Genomic DNA, 13,490 nt, shown 5'->3' on the forward strand with positions numbered 1-13,490 from the left:
AAGGCAACTACCAGCATAAGGGAAAGGGATGTTAAAAATAAAAGTAGTGTCTCCTTCACCCTTCACAAACTTTCCTGGGTTTGAGCTTGTCAGTTGACATCTGTCTGACTCTATTAGCGAGAGGTGTGCTGTGTTAGGTCAGAGGTTTCCTACAGGACACATGCACAGAATGGTCCATGGCACGTAGCTCTGGCCCAAGTCTCTTTAGTTATGTGAACTTCACAATGAGGGAACTCAAACATTTCTGTTGATCTCCACGTGGCTCATCAACCTGTGAAGGAAAGGAAGGAGAGAAGGCGTTCATATCTTGAGAACAAGCCACTCTTTTCCTATGGGAAGAGTATAAACATACAATTTGTTGACCAAATTTACTCTGGTATTTCCTGTGATAGGTAATACATGATAAATGATAACGTATGATCAACTTTCAGATCTTATGGGCTAAGCCAGTGGGAATTTGTATATTCTGCTCAGAATTTAGCTAGCTTGTTGAAGAAGAAGTTCCAAAATCTAGAACCCCTAAAGGAAAACTTCCCTCTGTTAATAATTAAGGAAACACTAAGCACTAGGCAAGTTCTAATTATTTTATATGTATATCTGATTGAATCCTCATAAGATAACAAGGGAGGTACTATTATGTTGCCCATTTTACAGATGAAATTGGGACAGAGGCAGTTTAGTGACTTCTGCCGTCATTCACCAATAAATGCAAATCTGGGATTCAAACCCAAACACTCTGGATCCAGGTGCCTTTGCTAATCACAATGCTGCTTCTCTACTCTGAGAAAGCTTTCCTAAGAGTGACAAAATAAGAAGGAGTTTTGGTACCTGAGGTCTTCTTAACCTAAAGTAGTTTGGCACTTCTGAGTAGAAGATCAAATGCCTTCCTTATAATTACCTACAAACTTTTCAGAGAAAATTATCTTTAGATGCACCAATCAAAACTTATGTCTTAGGGGAAAGGGTCTTGTCTGTCAGTTACTAATTCCCTCAGTTCTTCATTCTTTCCAGGAAAAAGAAAAAAAAAAAACACTTCAACAATGCTGATGGATTTTCTCCCAACCCAGAGTAGTGATTCTGCTATTTTAAAGACAACATGGATGTTGGGATTAGTCTGTCTGTATCTTAGAATGTCGACACATTTGCCAAAAATGGATTTATCAGCTAAATGTAGCCAAGAGATTTAGTTTATCTAAGTGTCCTACAAAGAAGAAATAGTTTACCACTGTTTTTACAGATTGAGGTAATCTGACATATTATTGACATATGCTGTAGATTTAATTTAATACCATAGTACAGATGTGTGCTCTGATAAGCTTTTGTGAAATCTGGGCTAACACGAGTAGAGTTGTTTCAATATTTATGGGGTTGAAAATGCAGAGTTAGCAAAAGAAGCATTTTAATTAAAACAATATTTCCCCCTATATACACAGAGTAAAATGCAGAGAATTCTTTTAAAGACTTACTAGTTGTTTGCATGTAGTTGCTGGGTTTTTAGTCACATTGAAAGAGGTTGAGGGGTTTTGTTCCAATTTTTTTTAATCTTTTGATTTTTAAAACCATCAAAAAATAAAATTAATAGTTTCCTCTGATTTTTCCTTCTTTCAACTAAATTTCTGTGACTTTTTAAGTTTAGCATTTTTTAATTATATGTTTTAGGTATCCTGGAAATAACTTCAGTGGAAATAGGAGTTGTTGCCGTCAAAGCCATTAACAGCAACTATTATTTAGCCATGAACAAGAAGGGCAAACTCTATGGCTCAGTAAGTATTCTGCTTTTATTTTCAAAATCTACTGCAATAAATCATTACCACAGTTTTGGAATGTTTCCCGCAGACATTGAATAGCTTTGTTATCATTCTCTTGCCAGTAAATAGAGCCACAGTGAGCTGGTCACCAGCGTTTCAAGAGCTGGCAAGGCAGCTCTTCCAACTCTATAATCTCCTCTGTTGTTCACCCCTTAGTCTGCCACACAGGCTGTTGCTGGCATTTGTCAGTCAATGCTAATGTTCTGAGCTAACTGACCAGACTCTCACGGAAGCATCTAGTCAGATTGGCACGGGCGCTGCAGACAACTTGTAGAAGAATCATTGCAAACAAAGATCTTGAATTGAGAAGAAAACCATACACTGTGTGTGTGTTACAGTTGAAGCTAAAACAGGGGCTCGGATCTTATGTATTCTATTAAAATCTGAAATGGAGAGACATATCAACAAATTCATCCTGCTGTGTGCCATTCAAACTCCAGAATTTTATTTACCCAGACAATAGTCATTAATTCAGTTATGGAGCTGGTATCAAGCCAGTGCTTTGGGTACATACATCCCTGTGTTCCATAGCAAGGATTAAGGGATATCACTTTAAAATGTGAAAATAAACTTATTTTGTTGATTAGCATAAGGATGATTGCAGTGCCTGCCTAGAGTCAGCAGCTCTCAGACTGGAGTGTCGGCATCACTGGGAGGATTTGCCAAAACACACTCTCAGATTTTCTGATTCAGTAAGCCTGTGGTAGGGGCTAAGAGTTTGCATTTCTAACAAGGTCCCAGGTGTTCCTGATGCCACTGGTTTGGTAACCACAATTTGAGAATCATTGAAAATTGATTCCGTCATTGGTCTGGATATGGGATAGCCTTGCATTTCAATTATATCAGGTCCAGTTACAGTTGGGGAGCCAGGCGTTCTTTGGGTTGGTCCCTGTGGCTAAGGTAAATGCTTTTGAGGTGAGGGTGGAGTTAGAGGAATTTTAGTTAAGCTTTCCCATTTACATTGCTCTACTAATGAGCCTAGAAGAGTAATGGACCTTGTTTAAAATGTGGCTCCATGTAGGGGTTCGCATATCACTTTTGAGGCATTTTTGTTTTCCTTTTCAATGAACATGCCCAGGTCCCTCCTTAATCTACTATATCCAGAATTACTGGGTAAAAGGACCAGGTATATATCTTTGAAGAGATGCTGATACACACATACAGTCAAAACCAATGCTTTAAAGCCAGCTAAAATGAATTTAGATTGCGGAAGAAAAACATGAAAATTCTAATTGCAATAAAAGATTAAAATAATTTTTAATTGATAAAGTATATTTCTTTAAAAAGGTGACATCAAGGAGAAATGGATAACCCTCAAATGAAGTGTCATAAAACTGCTTAATACTTTTCCTCCCATTCCCCCACTTTTTTCCCTTTCCCAGCACAGCTCATGTACTATGCCTATGCTTCTTCTTGAGCTCCAAGGTCTGTGACATTTCATTTTATCTCTTTACCTAAAGTAGACACCCAAGAGCTTTCTATCACATCACCCCATTTTAATTATGTGCAATGGCACTTACCAGATATTTCTCTCATTATGTGTTTGTTGTTGACTGTCTTTTCTCAGTAGATTGTGAATTTCAAGAGAACAGTGTCTGCCTTGTCCCCCAACATTTCCCCAGCACTTAGAACCATATAGGGCACAGGGTTGTGCACTGCATAAAACTACCTACCTCTCCAAGTAGCTCAGCCCATCACAGACTATGCTCTCCATGTCCTTGTTTTCAATCATTCCTAGACTCAGAGTAAAATTTACTGAAATTCCAAGTTATGGAAAATTATAAATAATTTACAAAATTGAGAAATCTGGTATTTGGAACAGAGGAAGACATCCCCCACTCCCACCCCCGTGGCCTCTCGGTTATCTAGAACTATTATGCGTCTGCTATAAGATCTGCTTTCTTATCAATGTGTGTATATTTATTATGGATTTATAGGTAGATAAAGTTTGCAAACTTGATAAGCCCACCTTTTTCCTATAATTCTATTCTTTTCATGGGACTCTGGTCATTACTCTGAAAAGAAGGATTATAACACTATTCTTTATCATTGACTCATCACAAATACTGTTAGTGGAATGTTTGCATTTCGATAACCATTCTATGCACTTAAACCATGTCATATTTAAAGTACACCAGCTTTTTAAAAGGGTCCCAATATGTGGTTATGATGATCAACTAAAATGAATCATGTGCTTCAAATGTAGAAGCTGTTTTGTGGTTATGACTTTTACTCTTCTGTTATTGAAAGTGTGTGTTAGGTACACAACTTATGCATAAATGGCAACAACAAATAAAACCCCTGAACTGGACGTCTCTGGATGGTTTGTGTCAAATGGAATAAAGTATCATCACCACAGAAATAAAAGATTTTGTTTTTCCCTTGCAGAAAGAATTTAACAATGACTGTAAGCTGAAGGAAAGGATAGAGGAAAACGGATACAATACCTATGCATCCTTTAACTGGCAGCACAACGGGAGGCAAATGTATGTGGCATTGAATGGAAAAGGAGCTCCCAGGAGAGGACAGAAAACACGAAGGAAAAACACCTCAGCTCATTTTCTTCCAATGGTGGTCCACTCGTAGAGGAAGGCAGTGTCGGTGGCTGCGATAGAACCAAAGGCTCTTGTGCCAGGAATAGTTGGTATTCTTCATGAAGACAGTAGCTCAATGGCACAGATACGTTGCAGATGTCTGCTTGCTTGAAAGAAAGGAAGTCTTTGAAGGTTTTTGTGCTCACTGCTGACATATGATGTTCTTTTCATTAGTTCTGTGTCATGCCTTATAATTGAGATGTAGGCAGATCAAATGAGATGGAAGTTATTCCTAAGCAAACAACACTGTGGCTGGGTTTTGGTTAAGTTTTTGGTTTATGTTTTTGTTTTGCAGCCTCTGAGATAGAACTTAAAGAACACAGAACAATCTGTTGAATGATTTTTGGGAAAGTTATTTATGGCATACGAACTCATATCAAAGACTTTCATTGCTCATTCAAGCCTAATGATTCAATGAGCAGTAAGACACGCGAGCATTTACTGGAAAGCACTTGGGTCATATCACATGCACAACCAAAGGAGCTTTGGGCGTGGCATCATGGAAGAATTGGATAGGATTAAAAAATGTAAACATGTTAGTGTGAAACTGTTCTAACAAAACAAATACTATGGTATGCTTGTGCATTCTGCCTTCATCCCTTTCTATTTCTTTCTAAGTTATTTATTTAATAGGATGTTAAATATCTTTTGGGGTTTTAAAGAGTATCCTCAGCAGCTACCCTCTGATTTACCTTTTCTTTTTCTTCAGCACACTACACGCATGTTCATGACAAAGTGTTTTTAAAACTTGGCAAACACTTCATGAATGGGAGATGAGATTAGGAAAGCAGTGCGAGTGCCCCACATGCTAGCCTTTGACTTAACTTGCACTTCTTCTGTAAGAATCGACAACAATAAATATGACAGTGCTGTGGCATGTCTTGAGTGAGAGATGTCTGCCATCATTTAAAAACATACACCACTCCTAAGGCCTCCTTTCCTAAGAAATAGACCAGAAGGCCAAATTCTTCTCTTTCAATACATCAATGGGTCTCCAAGAATATATTAAAAGAAAGAAAAATAGTTGTTAAATACATTTTAGTAGCGTAGCCTCATTATTAACTAACAATTTTTTGCCATATGTCACAGTGGTAAGTGTTTAAGAGGCTGTCTGCATATATAAGAACCCTTTCTAAGTCTCACATAGTGCATCTCCCCCAAAGGAACTATCAAGGAATTTGGTATGAAGTGCAACTCTCCCAGGGGCTTAAACTGAGCAAATATATTCTGGTATATGTGTAACCATATACTGAAACCTGTTCAAGCTGTATGATCTAGTCTTTACAAAACCAAATAAAACTTATTTTCTGTAAATTTAAAGAGCTTTGGAAGGTTCCATAATGTAGCCCTATGGAAATTCATTTTGTTAGAGCAGGTATAGAAAACAGTACATAAGAGTGTACCAGTCATCATCACATTGTATTCCACTAAATAAGTACATAAGCCTTATTTGCAGTGTCTGTAGTGATAAAAAAAAAATGTAGAAAAATACTGTTTGTTCTAAATACTTTAAGTGATTAACTATAAGATTATATTGATGCTGAAGTTTTATCTTCATATTTCTTGTTTTGAAAAGGTCAGTTTATTTTTATTGTTTGGACAGTATTTTGGTACAAGGGAAAGACTCACTAAACGCATCTTTTTACTAAAGTTTAACCTCTAGACAGGCTGGTGTTTTGTGATCCTCTCTTATAACTTAATTGTGTCAATGCTTAACCAGCTCTTCCAGTTAATCTGTTATTTAAGAATTAGCTTTATCAAGAAACTTTCCCATAAAGTAACCCCATAAAAGTTCATATTTTTCTCATTCCTTAACAAAGGTATGACATTTCAAAAGAAATGTGTTTGAGGCAGAGTGTTTCGGCTTATGGCTAGTTTCATGGTACGTGGCTTCCAACTTGCTTTTTGACGAATAAGATTCTAAAAATGTTTCATTTTTGTGGTTGGAATTTGTATGTTAAAATTTAATTGGTAACTGAGTCTGAGTGCTACAATGCAATGCATTCCTATCAGAACTAGATTATCTTTGTTCTTTTATTTTAAAATAATAATTACACCTGACACATGAACATGGACCACCCACAACCAAAATGAAATGTTTGGTGAAACAAATACAGTATTAGATGACCACGGTAACAGCTAATAGGGCACAAACTGGATTCGTGTTTCACATAGCCATTTAGATTACCAAAGAGACTATGTGTAAACAGTCATCATTGTAGCACTCAAAACACTAAAACAGCTTCTAGCAAAATGTATCAGAGCTTGCAGAAACCAAAAATAGAAAACATCTCCCTCACCCTGCACCCCAACCACCGTCCCCCCAACACACACAAGAACAGAGATAAAGACAGAAACAGTGTGGTAGGGAGTAAAGAGATTCTCCTGCATTTAAAAATGACGTCTTTGCTGGATATCGAGATAGAATTCTGGTCGCCTTTGCAGCTGGACTGTGCTACTGAAGGAAAAGCAGTTCCAGTTCTGAAAGTTGTATGTTAAAAAAAATCAACACAATTTGGGGAGCTCTGCCTGTGTGGGAAGTGTGGGCCCTGGCCACGGTGTCAAGGTGTGTCAGCCACAACTGGGTGTCCATCTGAGTGTTGGTTCCAAGGAGACTCCTCGTAAAGATAGGGAATCCCTGCCTCCTACCTCCCGAAAGGCTGAACAGTGTATAGTATGTTACATTTAAATAAATCAATAAAAATGCTGCAAAAAGAAAATAAAAATATTGTTTTTGTTTGTTTTATTAACCTAAAACTATACCTGATATAAGAGAGAAGCTCAAGTGTGTGTATGGCAGGATGTGGTTAAATGCCCCAGAGCCCTAAACAACAACAGAAAAAAACCTCACTCAAACATTTGTAAGGTTTCTTTAATGTTTTACATGTGTGAGTCAGCTATCCTTACTCTAATAACAACCAAATGCTTTCGATTTTTCCTAAGTATTCAGGCCCACCTAGTTTACACAGTGGATAAAGAAGGATGAATTGAAAACAAGGATGGCTTGTGAAACAATGAAAGACTTTTGAAAGAAAGCCAGGAGGCTGCAAAATCTGATTTCAAGGGGATAGAGACGGCCAACGAGTTTGATTTGAACAGGAGAGAGAAAAAAATATATAATAAAGCAAGTTGGGTCCAGGGCCAAAGCAAGGTTATGGACACTATTTAAATAGATCAGCATTAATGCTGCACATTTCTAATAATTTTAATGTAGTTACTTCAGAGTTTATGATTATTCAGCAAAAAATAAAATTTACCTTTTCCTTACCAGGGAAGTCCAAACTTTATTTAAATAAAGTTATCTGTAGGAAGCCGTGAAATATTTAAGAGAAAATATCTAGTGCATTCGAAGTAACATATTTACATGCAAACAAATACCACGTTGATTAAGAATTCTTGTTATCTATTTCACTAGACAGGGCTTTTGTAACTGAACTAAACTGTAAGAATAAAGGAGGGATATTTTCAAAGGACACTGGAAAGAAACGGGAAACTCTTCGTTCCACCAGAACTGGGACCCAAAGCAACTAAGATTGGCTGCCTCGCAAGCATTCATGTCCTCTTTTCTCTGATTGGACTTATTTACTTGGCTACTGCTTGCCTCTAATTTACTTCTTTCCAACTCCAAACCCCAAATCTCTTTTCCTAAAAATCCGAAAATGGAAACATCCTCGATGTAACTTATTGGCCAGGTTTGGGTAATATACCAACCTCTAGAGCAATTGGTATGGCAAAAGATATGGGCATTGTGATTGGCCAAGCTTCCATCACATGACCACAGAGTGACAAGGTGCTAATTTTGGCAGTCCACACCATTGGAACTAGTCAGGAGCAGTGTACCAAAGAAAGGGCAGGGCTGGGCAGATGCAAAAACAAATCAGTTCTTAACTACGACTAGTTAAATGAGACTACTAACTTAAACCCAGCTATATTCAGGGCCTTACTCTTGGCTTTAAAACAAAACAATCTTTCCCTTTTAAAATCTCACATTTTTCGCTAATTTTAATTAGGTTTCACCTATTTGTTCAAATCAGAGAGGTCTCAAGATCTTTCTTCTTTTACGCATCTTTAACAGGTTCACAGCAATTCTGCAAACTTCATAGAATGATCATTGAGATGAAGGCACATTTTCACTGAAAAGGTGGTCCTCCCACTAAGTGTCACCCTATATCACAACATGACATTCTAAGTATTTCTTTAAGTTTATCCCAAGAATATGTACTAGTGTTTTCAAATATATCAACATGTAGAAAACATCTGAAACTCAAATGCCATTCATTTTCTAAAAATTGTAAGAAAGAAACAAAGAGAAAAAACTTGCTTTGTATCTTTTACTATGCCTTGTATACATTCAATAGGAGACAAAAGAAAACTTTATAACATGCATTTCTCTTTTCTTTTGCTGATAAGAAAATAATAAAACTCAAAAGGCCCTTGCAAGTAAATAAGCTACTGAAAAAACCTTTTTATACACCATGTATTAATTAAAATGGAATAATCACGATCCAACTAATGAGATCAAAGGAATTGGTCTCATTCCTAAGTGGCTAACAATGCGCCTTTCCACGTGGCTCCTTCGTGATAGCAGAAAAGAGCAACAATTCCATACTCAAAGAGGAAAGCCATATGCCAGCCATATACGCGTGTGGCATATATTATTTTACACATTTTTATTATCCTCCACAAAAGAGCCTATGTTCATTTTTTAATATAGGCAATTGCATCCTCTAGAGATGAGCACAGCAAATGAAGAATCAAAACACCCCATGTTCCTCATTACAACTGTAAATTGAACATATGCCTTCCTACAACGTAGGCAGTGACCCCAGCTGTAGACTAACCAACTACAGTAAGGCCTCAACCTTCCTAAAGTTTGGTTTTAATTACCTTATACACATCTTAAATGCCTAAATCATCTTACAGTTTTCTAAATTATTTAGTTATCATTTCTGTGGTCATTTTAAGCGGCTGACAATGCAAATATTCTCAGAGAGGTCCTTCAAGGAGAAGTAAATTAAAATCAGTGTTTCACGAGGTATTATAAATCAAAACAAGAATGCTTTTTATGGTTACAGGAAGCATTCAAGTTAGGGGTCAGTCATCAACTCAACATTAAAAATATTTTAACATCCGGTAATTAAACATCAGACTTTTCAATAGCTTTTTTTTTAGTGACACTATCAATATGTTCAGATATCAGTGACATTTAAGCCAATATCTATAAAAATGACTTAAGAAAAATATCTGTTTTTAGGGAGCTTTCCAACTGAGAGAAACACTGAAAAATGGCATTGCATATAAGTAAGGATACAAATTATATCTTATTTGTTTTTCTGATAAATTGAATATTGGATGTAAAATTCATTTTACAATGCAAGCTTACCCTCAGGCAGGTAACAAAAGAACTGAATAATATTTTTTTAAATAGTATCTTAAAGTCAGTATCAGTAACCATTCCTCCTCATCTTACCCTAAGAATCTGCATTCCATCCTCCAAGATCTCTTAAGAAACAGTCATATCAGCATATTTCAAATGCAATAGTTTATCTTTCTCATTGTCTTCTTTTTTAACTCTAGGTAATACTAAATAACTATACGCAATCCACTTCCGTTTTAGACTCACAGGAAAAAGATAGACTTTGTTTAGACCACTACCTACTTCAGCTGCTTCAATTGAGTAAAGACCCCACAGTAACATTAATAGAGATTGCTGGAGGCAATTAATATGAGGGACTTGGGATTACTGTTACATTTCCCTTTCTATTTTTTTAACGTGTTTCTCTCTATGCATATAAATATCCCATAGTGATAAAATCAATGATTGGTAATTATTTAAATTATTCATTCCTACTATCAGGAAAAAAAAACAAAATTTAAACATAGGGCCTGTTATGGGTTGAAGTCTTAATCCCAGTACCTTAGAATGTGGCCTTATTTGGAGATAGGGTCCTTGCAGACATAAGTAGTTAAGATGAGATTAAACTAGAGAAGAGTGGACCCTAAATCCAATGTGACTGGTGTCCTGATAAAAAGAGGGAATTTGGACACAGACATGCACATAGGGAGAACACCATGTGATCATGAGGGCAGAGACTGGGTGATGAGTCTAGAAGCCAAACAACACCAACGATTGCCAGCAAACCACCAGGAGCTACTCTCTTTCTCAGCCTTCAGAAGAAACCAACCCTGTAGATAACTCGATTTCAGGCTTCTAGCCTTCAGTACAGTGAGACAATGAAATTCTGTTGTCTAATACACCCAGGGTACGGTACTTTGTTATGTTAACCCTAGGAAACGAATACAGAGTCTATAACTTAAGATTCACAGAACTCATAGTTAGGGATTGTCTGACACATCTGGAATCACAAGGCTTTCACATCACTATACCAGAATTATTGGACACCAGCCTTCATACTGAGTAACCTTAACAACTCCTAACTCATGTCACTGTACATTGTACAGTTTTGTTCGAGAAATATTTACTTAATCAACCCATAGATTTGTGCAGTATCCCCGCAGTCATGTCATGCTTTTCCCCAAAAGTTTATTGTGTAGTTTGCCCAATGACCCTAAATATGATAGATTCAAATAAATGCCTTTGACCTAAGTCTCATAGCAAGTTAGATGACTTTGACGTAGGCCAGAAAATTTAGTGAGGAATAGACATCCTTTTGGGAGTTCTTGTTTTTGGAAATCTTGACCTTCCCTGCTTACTACAGGAACAACAATAAACAAAATCAAAATAGTACATACAAATATAAATTTATTTATGTTAGCCTCTATTAATTCCTGACAATTTACAATTTTTATGAATGAACACATCTCTTAATAATGATTTTTATGTGAAAATATTTGGAATTAGACTATAATTAGAAGCCATGACTATAAAATAATGGAATTGGCAACTACGTCACAATTTATGCCTCTAAATGAATATTTCCCACTTCAGAGTAGCACATTAGAAGACTATATTTATATTAATAGTATTTTTCATCTTAGAAATTAGATATTCTCTTCACCAGTTCCTACCTCCTTCCAAGGCATGTTTTGATGCAAGTGACTTTCCATTTCATTGCATCCATGGCAGTTTACACCAGAAATAGGTATCTAGACTTACACTAATTTACAAGCCTATCTTTCGTCTTTTTAGTCTTAATTTTCCCGGTAGAATTACAGAATCAACTTTTGAATCCAAATATATTACTGAATTGGTTCCTATGATCCTACTGTGTGCAACCACAATGAGTAGATAATAAAGGTCCCTCTTCTCCAAAAAACTTTAGTAAATCTATTCAGAACCAACAATGTATAAAACAACGGAATGCTTGCATTATGTACCAAAAGTCTATAAGGACATTTTGTAAATATAGACATGTTTGCCAAATCTTCTCTCCTAATTTGCTTAGTCCTCTTTCTCTGATCATTTACTGGTGAAACGAACAATATCCAAGATTCCTACAGTGCTCAATATTTTATCCTCCTTTCTTTACCATCTCAACTTCCATCTTCATTTGTATAACTAGTAGTTAAACAAGCAAGGCGCTCCCTAGCAGGCCTTCAACAACATAGACCTCTGCTACAGAAATCACTCTGTGCTAATCACTCTACGGTAACTCAGTGCTAAGTCAATGCTGGATCTAACCACAGGAGCACTCAACCTTCAAAATATCACAGATTGGTCCTGGGACACAACATAGTCCTGTCACCAGAAAACTTGTTCAAGATTTGTCTCCCATATCAGATGCAGTAAACTAGTTGAAATGTTGATCTCTATCATTCGACTTTTATATCCTAATTTTATAAATTATAAAATTGAGGTTCATTTTCTTTCTCAGAGCTCACTGCCAGGTAATGAATGCAGGTCTCCTGACTCCAAAATCACTCTCCCCTCCATTATATGAGCATTCTACCAGAAAAAAATGTTGTGTCAAATTTTCAGAAATGTATTTCTAAAGATAATGAAAGTGTTTCCTTTCAATGACATGTCTCTCTTTATGGATAATCTTTTAGGAGGAGTAGCTTGTACTTATGAATCAGAGAGATATCATTTTTAATCCTGGCTCTGCCACTTTCTAGCAGTGTAAATTTAGAAAGTTATAACATTTAAGATAAACATGAATAAGAAAAAACTTGGATAGTAATTGCTAATGAGGCAGTAGTAAGGATTGAATGTTATCACATTTGTTAACTGTTTTGTATAATGACTGGCAGCAATAAGTGATCAATACATGCCGATTTTCTGCTTTTTGGTAATTTGTGAACATTTATAAGAAAAGTCCTAATGTGACAAAACAGTGACTGAGTCACCTTCAAAATCGCCACATTCACTCAAGAGATTTCTTCGTTATACAGATTTCAGGTTCAGTTTGTGCATTAGGCATATTCTGCACTGCGTAGCCACCTACCTTCTGTTAAATTCTTAACCTTTTTGTAAATAAATTGGGAAATGAGAAAGAATATGCCTGTCATCTTTGTTTCCAAGAAAGCAACTGAGCTTTTAGAATCCCGCATAGTAAGCGAGTGGTGCCCTACCCAGATCCTCTTTCCAGGACCTAGGCACTCATTCCCTAGTGTTGAAGACAAGTTGCACGCCCCCTGCTGTGGCAGCCTTGCCCAACGAAGCTCAGTGTCTACTGTGAAAGCCTTGCCTCCTAGCTCAATTGGGGATAATTTGATGGGCCATCCCTTGTGAATCAGCTGAGACATTTGTTGTGACATCATTTCAGATGCACGTTTTTCCCTCTGCCCAACCTTCCTTCACCCCTCACAGGGTCCCCAGAGCACCCCTCCAGTAAACTTCCTACATGCAAATCTCCATCCCAGAGGCTGTTTCCTCCGGAACTAGATCTAAGACGTCCTGTAAGTACACTTTGTTTTTAAAATGGGGACAATTTGACGTAGTTACAGGAAACCAGCTACACCTTCTTCTAAATGATGGTTGCCTCAGTTTTAGCTGAAATTGCATGCAAGTTTAACAAGTCCACTGGAGAAACCTGAGGACATACAACACTTCCTAGGAATAAATAGAGAAGGGAAGCAGCAGGTTTAGGACTAGTTTGGGAAAAACCAAAAGAATAAGAAGAGTAAA

The 13,490-nt window shown here is 36.8% G+C and overlaps 1 protein-coding gene across 1 annotated transcript in view; it reads left to right on the top strand.

The window, feature by feature from the left end:
- The window catches only part of FGF10 (fibroblast growth factor 10), a 78,695-nt gene extending 71,581 nt beyond the window's left edge, over positions 1–7,114 (top strand). Inside the window, exons 2-3 of the mRNA XM_046670959.1 lie at positions 1,660–1,763; positions 4,197–7,114. Coding sequence (XP_046526915.1) covers positions 1,660–1,763; positions 4,197–4,394 — 302 coding nt within the window. The 3' untranslated portion in view covers positions 4,395–7,114. The remainder of the gene's footprint in view (positions 1–1,659; positions 1,764–4,196) is intronic.
- The last annotated feature ends 6,376 nt before the right edge of the window (positions 7,115–13,490 follow it).

Source organism: Equus quagga, chromosome 9 (genome assembly GCF_021613505.1).
Source record: "Equus quagga isolate Etosha38 chromosome 9, UCLA_HA_Equagga_1.0, whole genome shotgun sequence".
Taxonomy (NCBI): domain Eukaryota; kingdom Metazoa; phylum Chordata; class Mammalia; order Perissodactyla; family Equidae; genus Equus; species Equus quagga.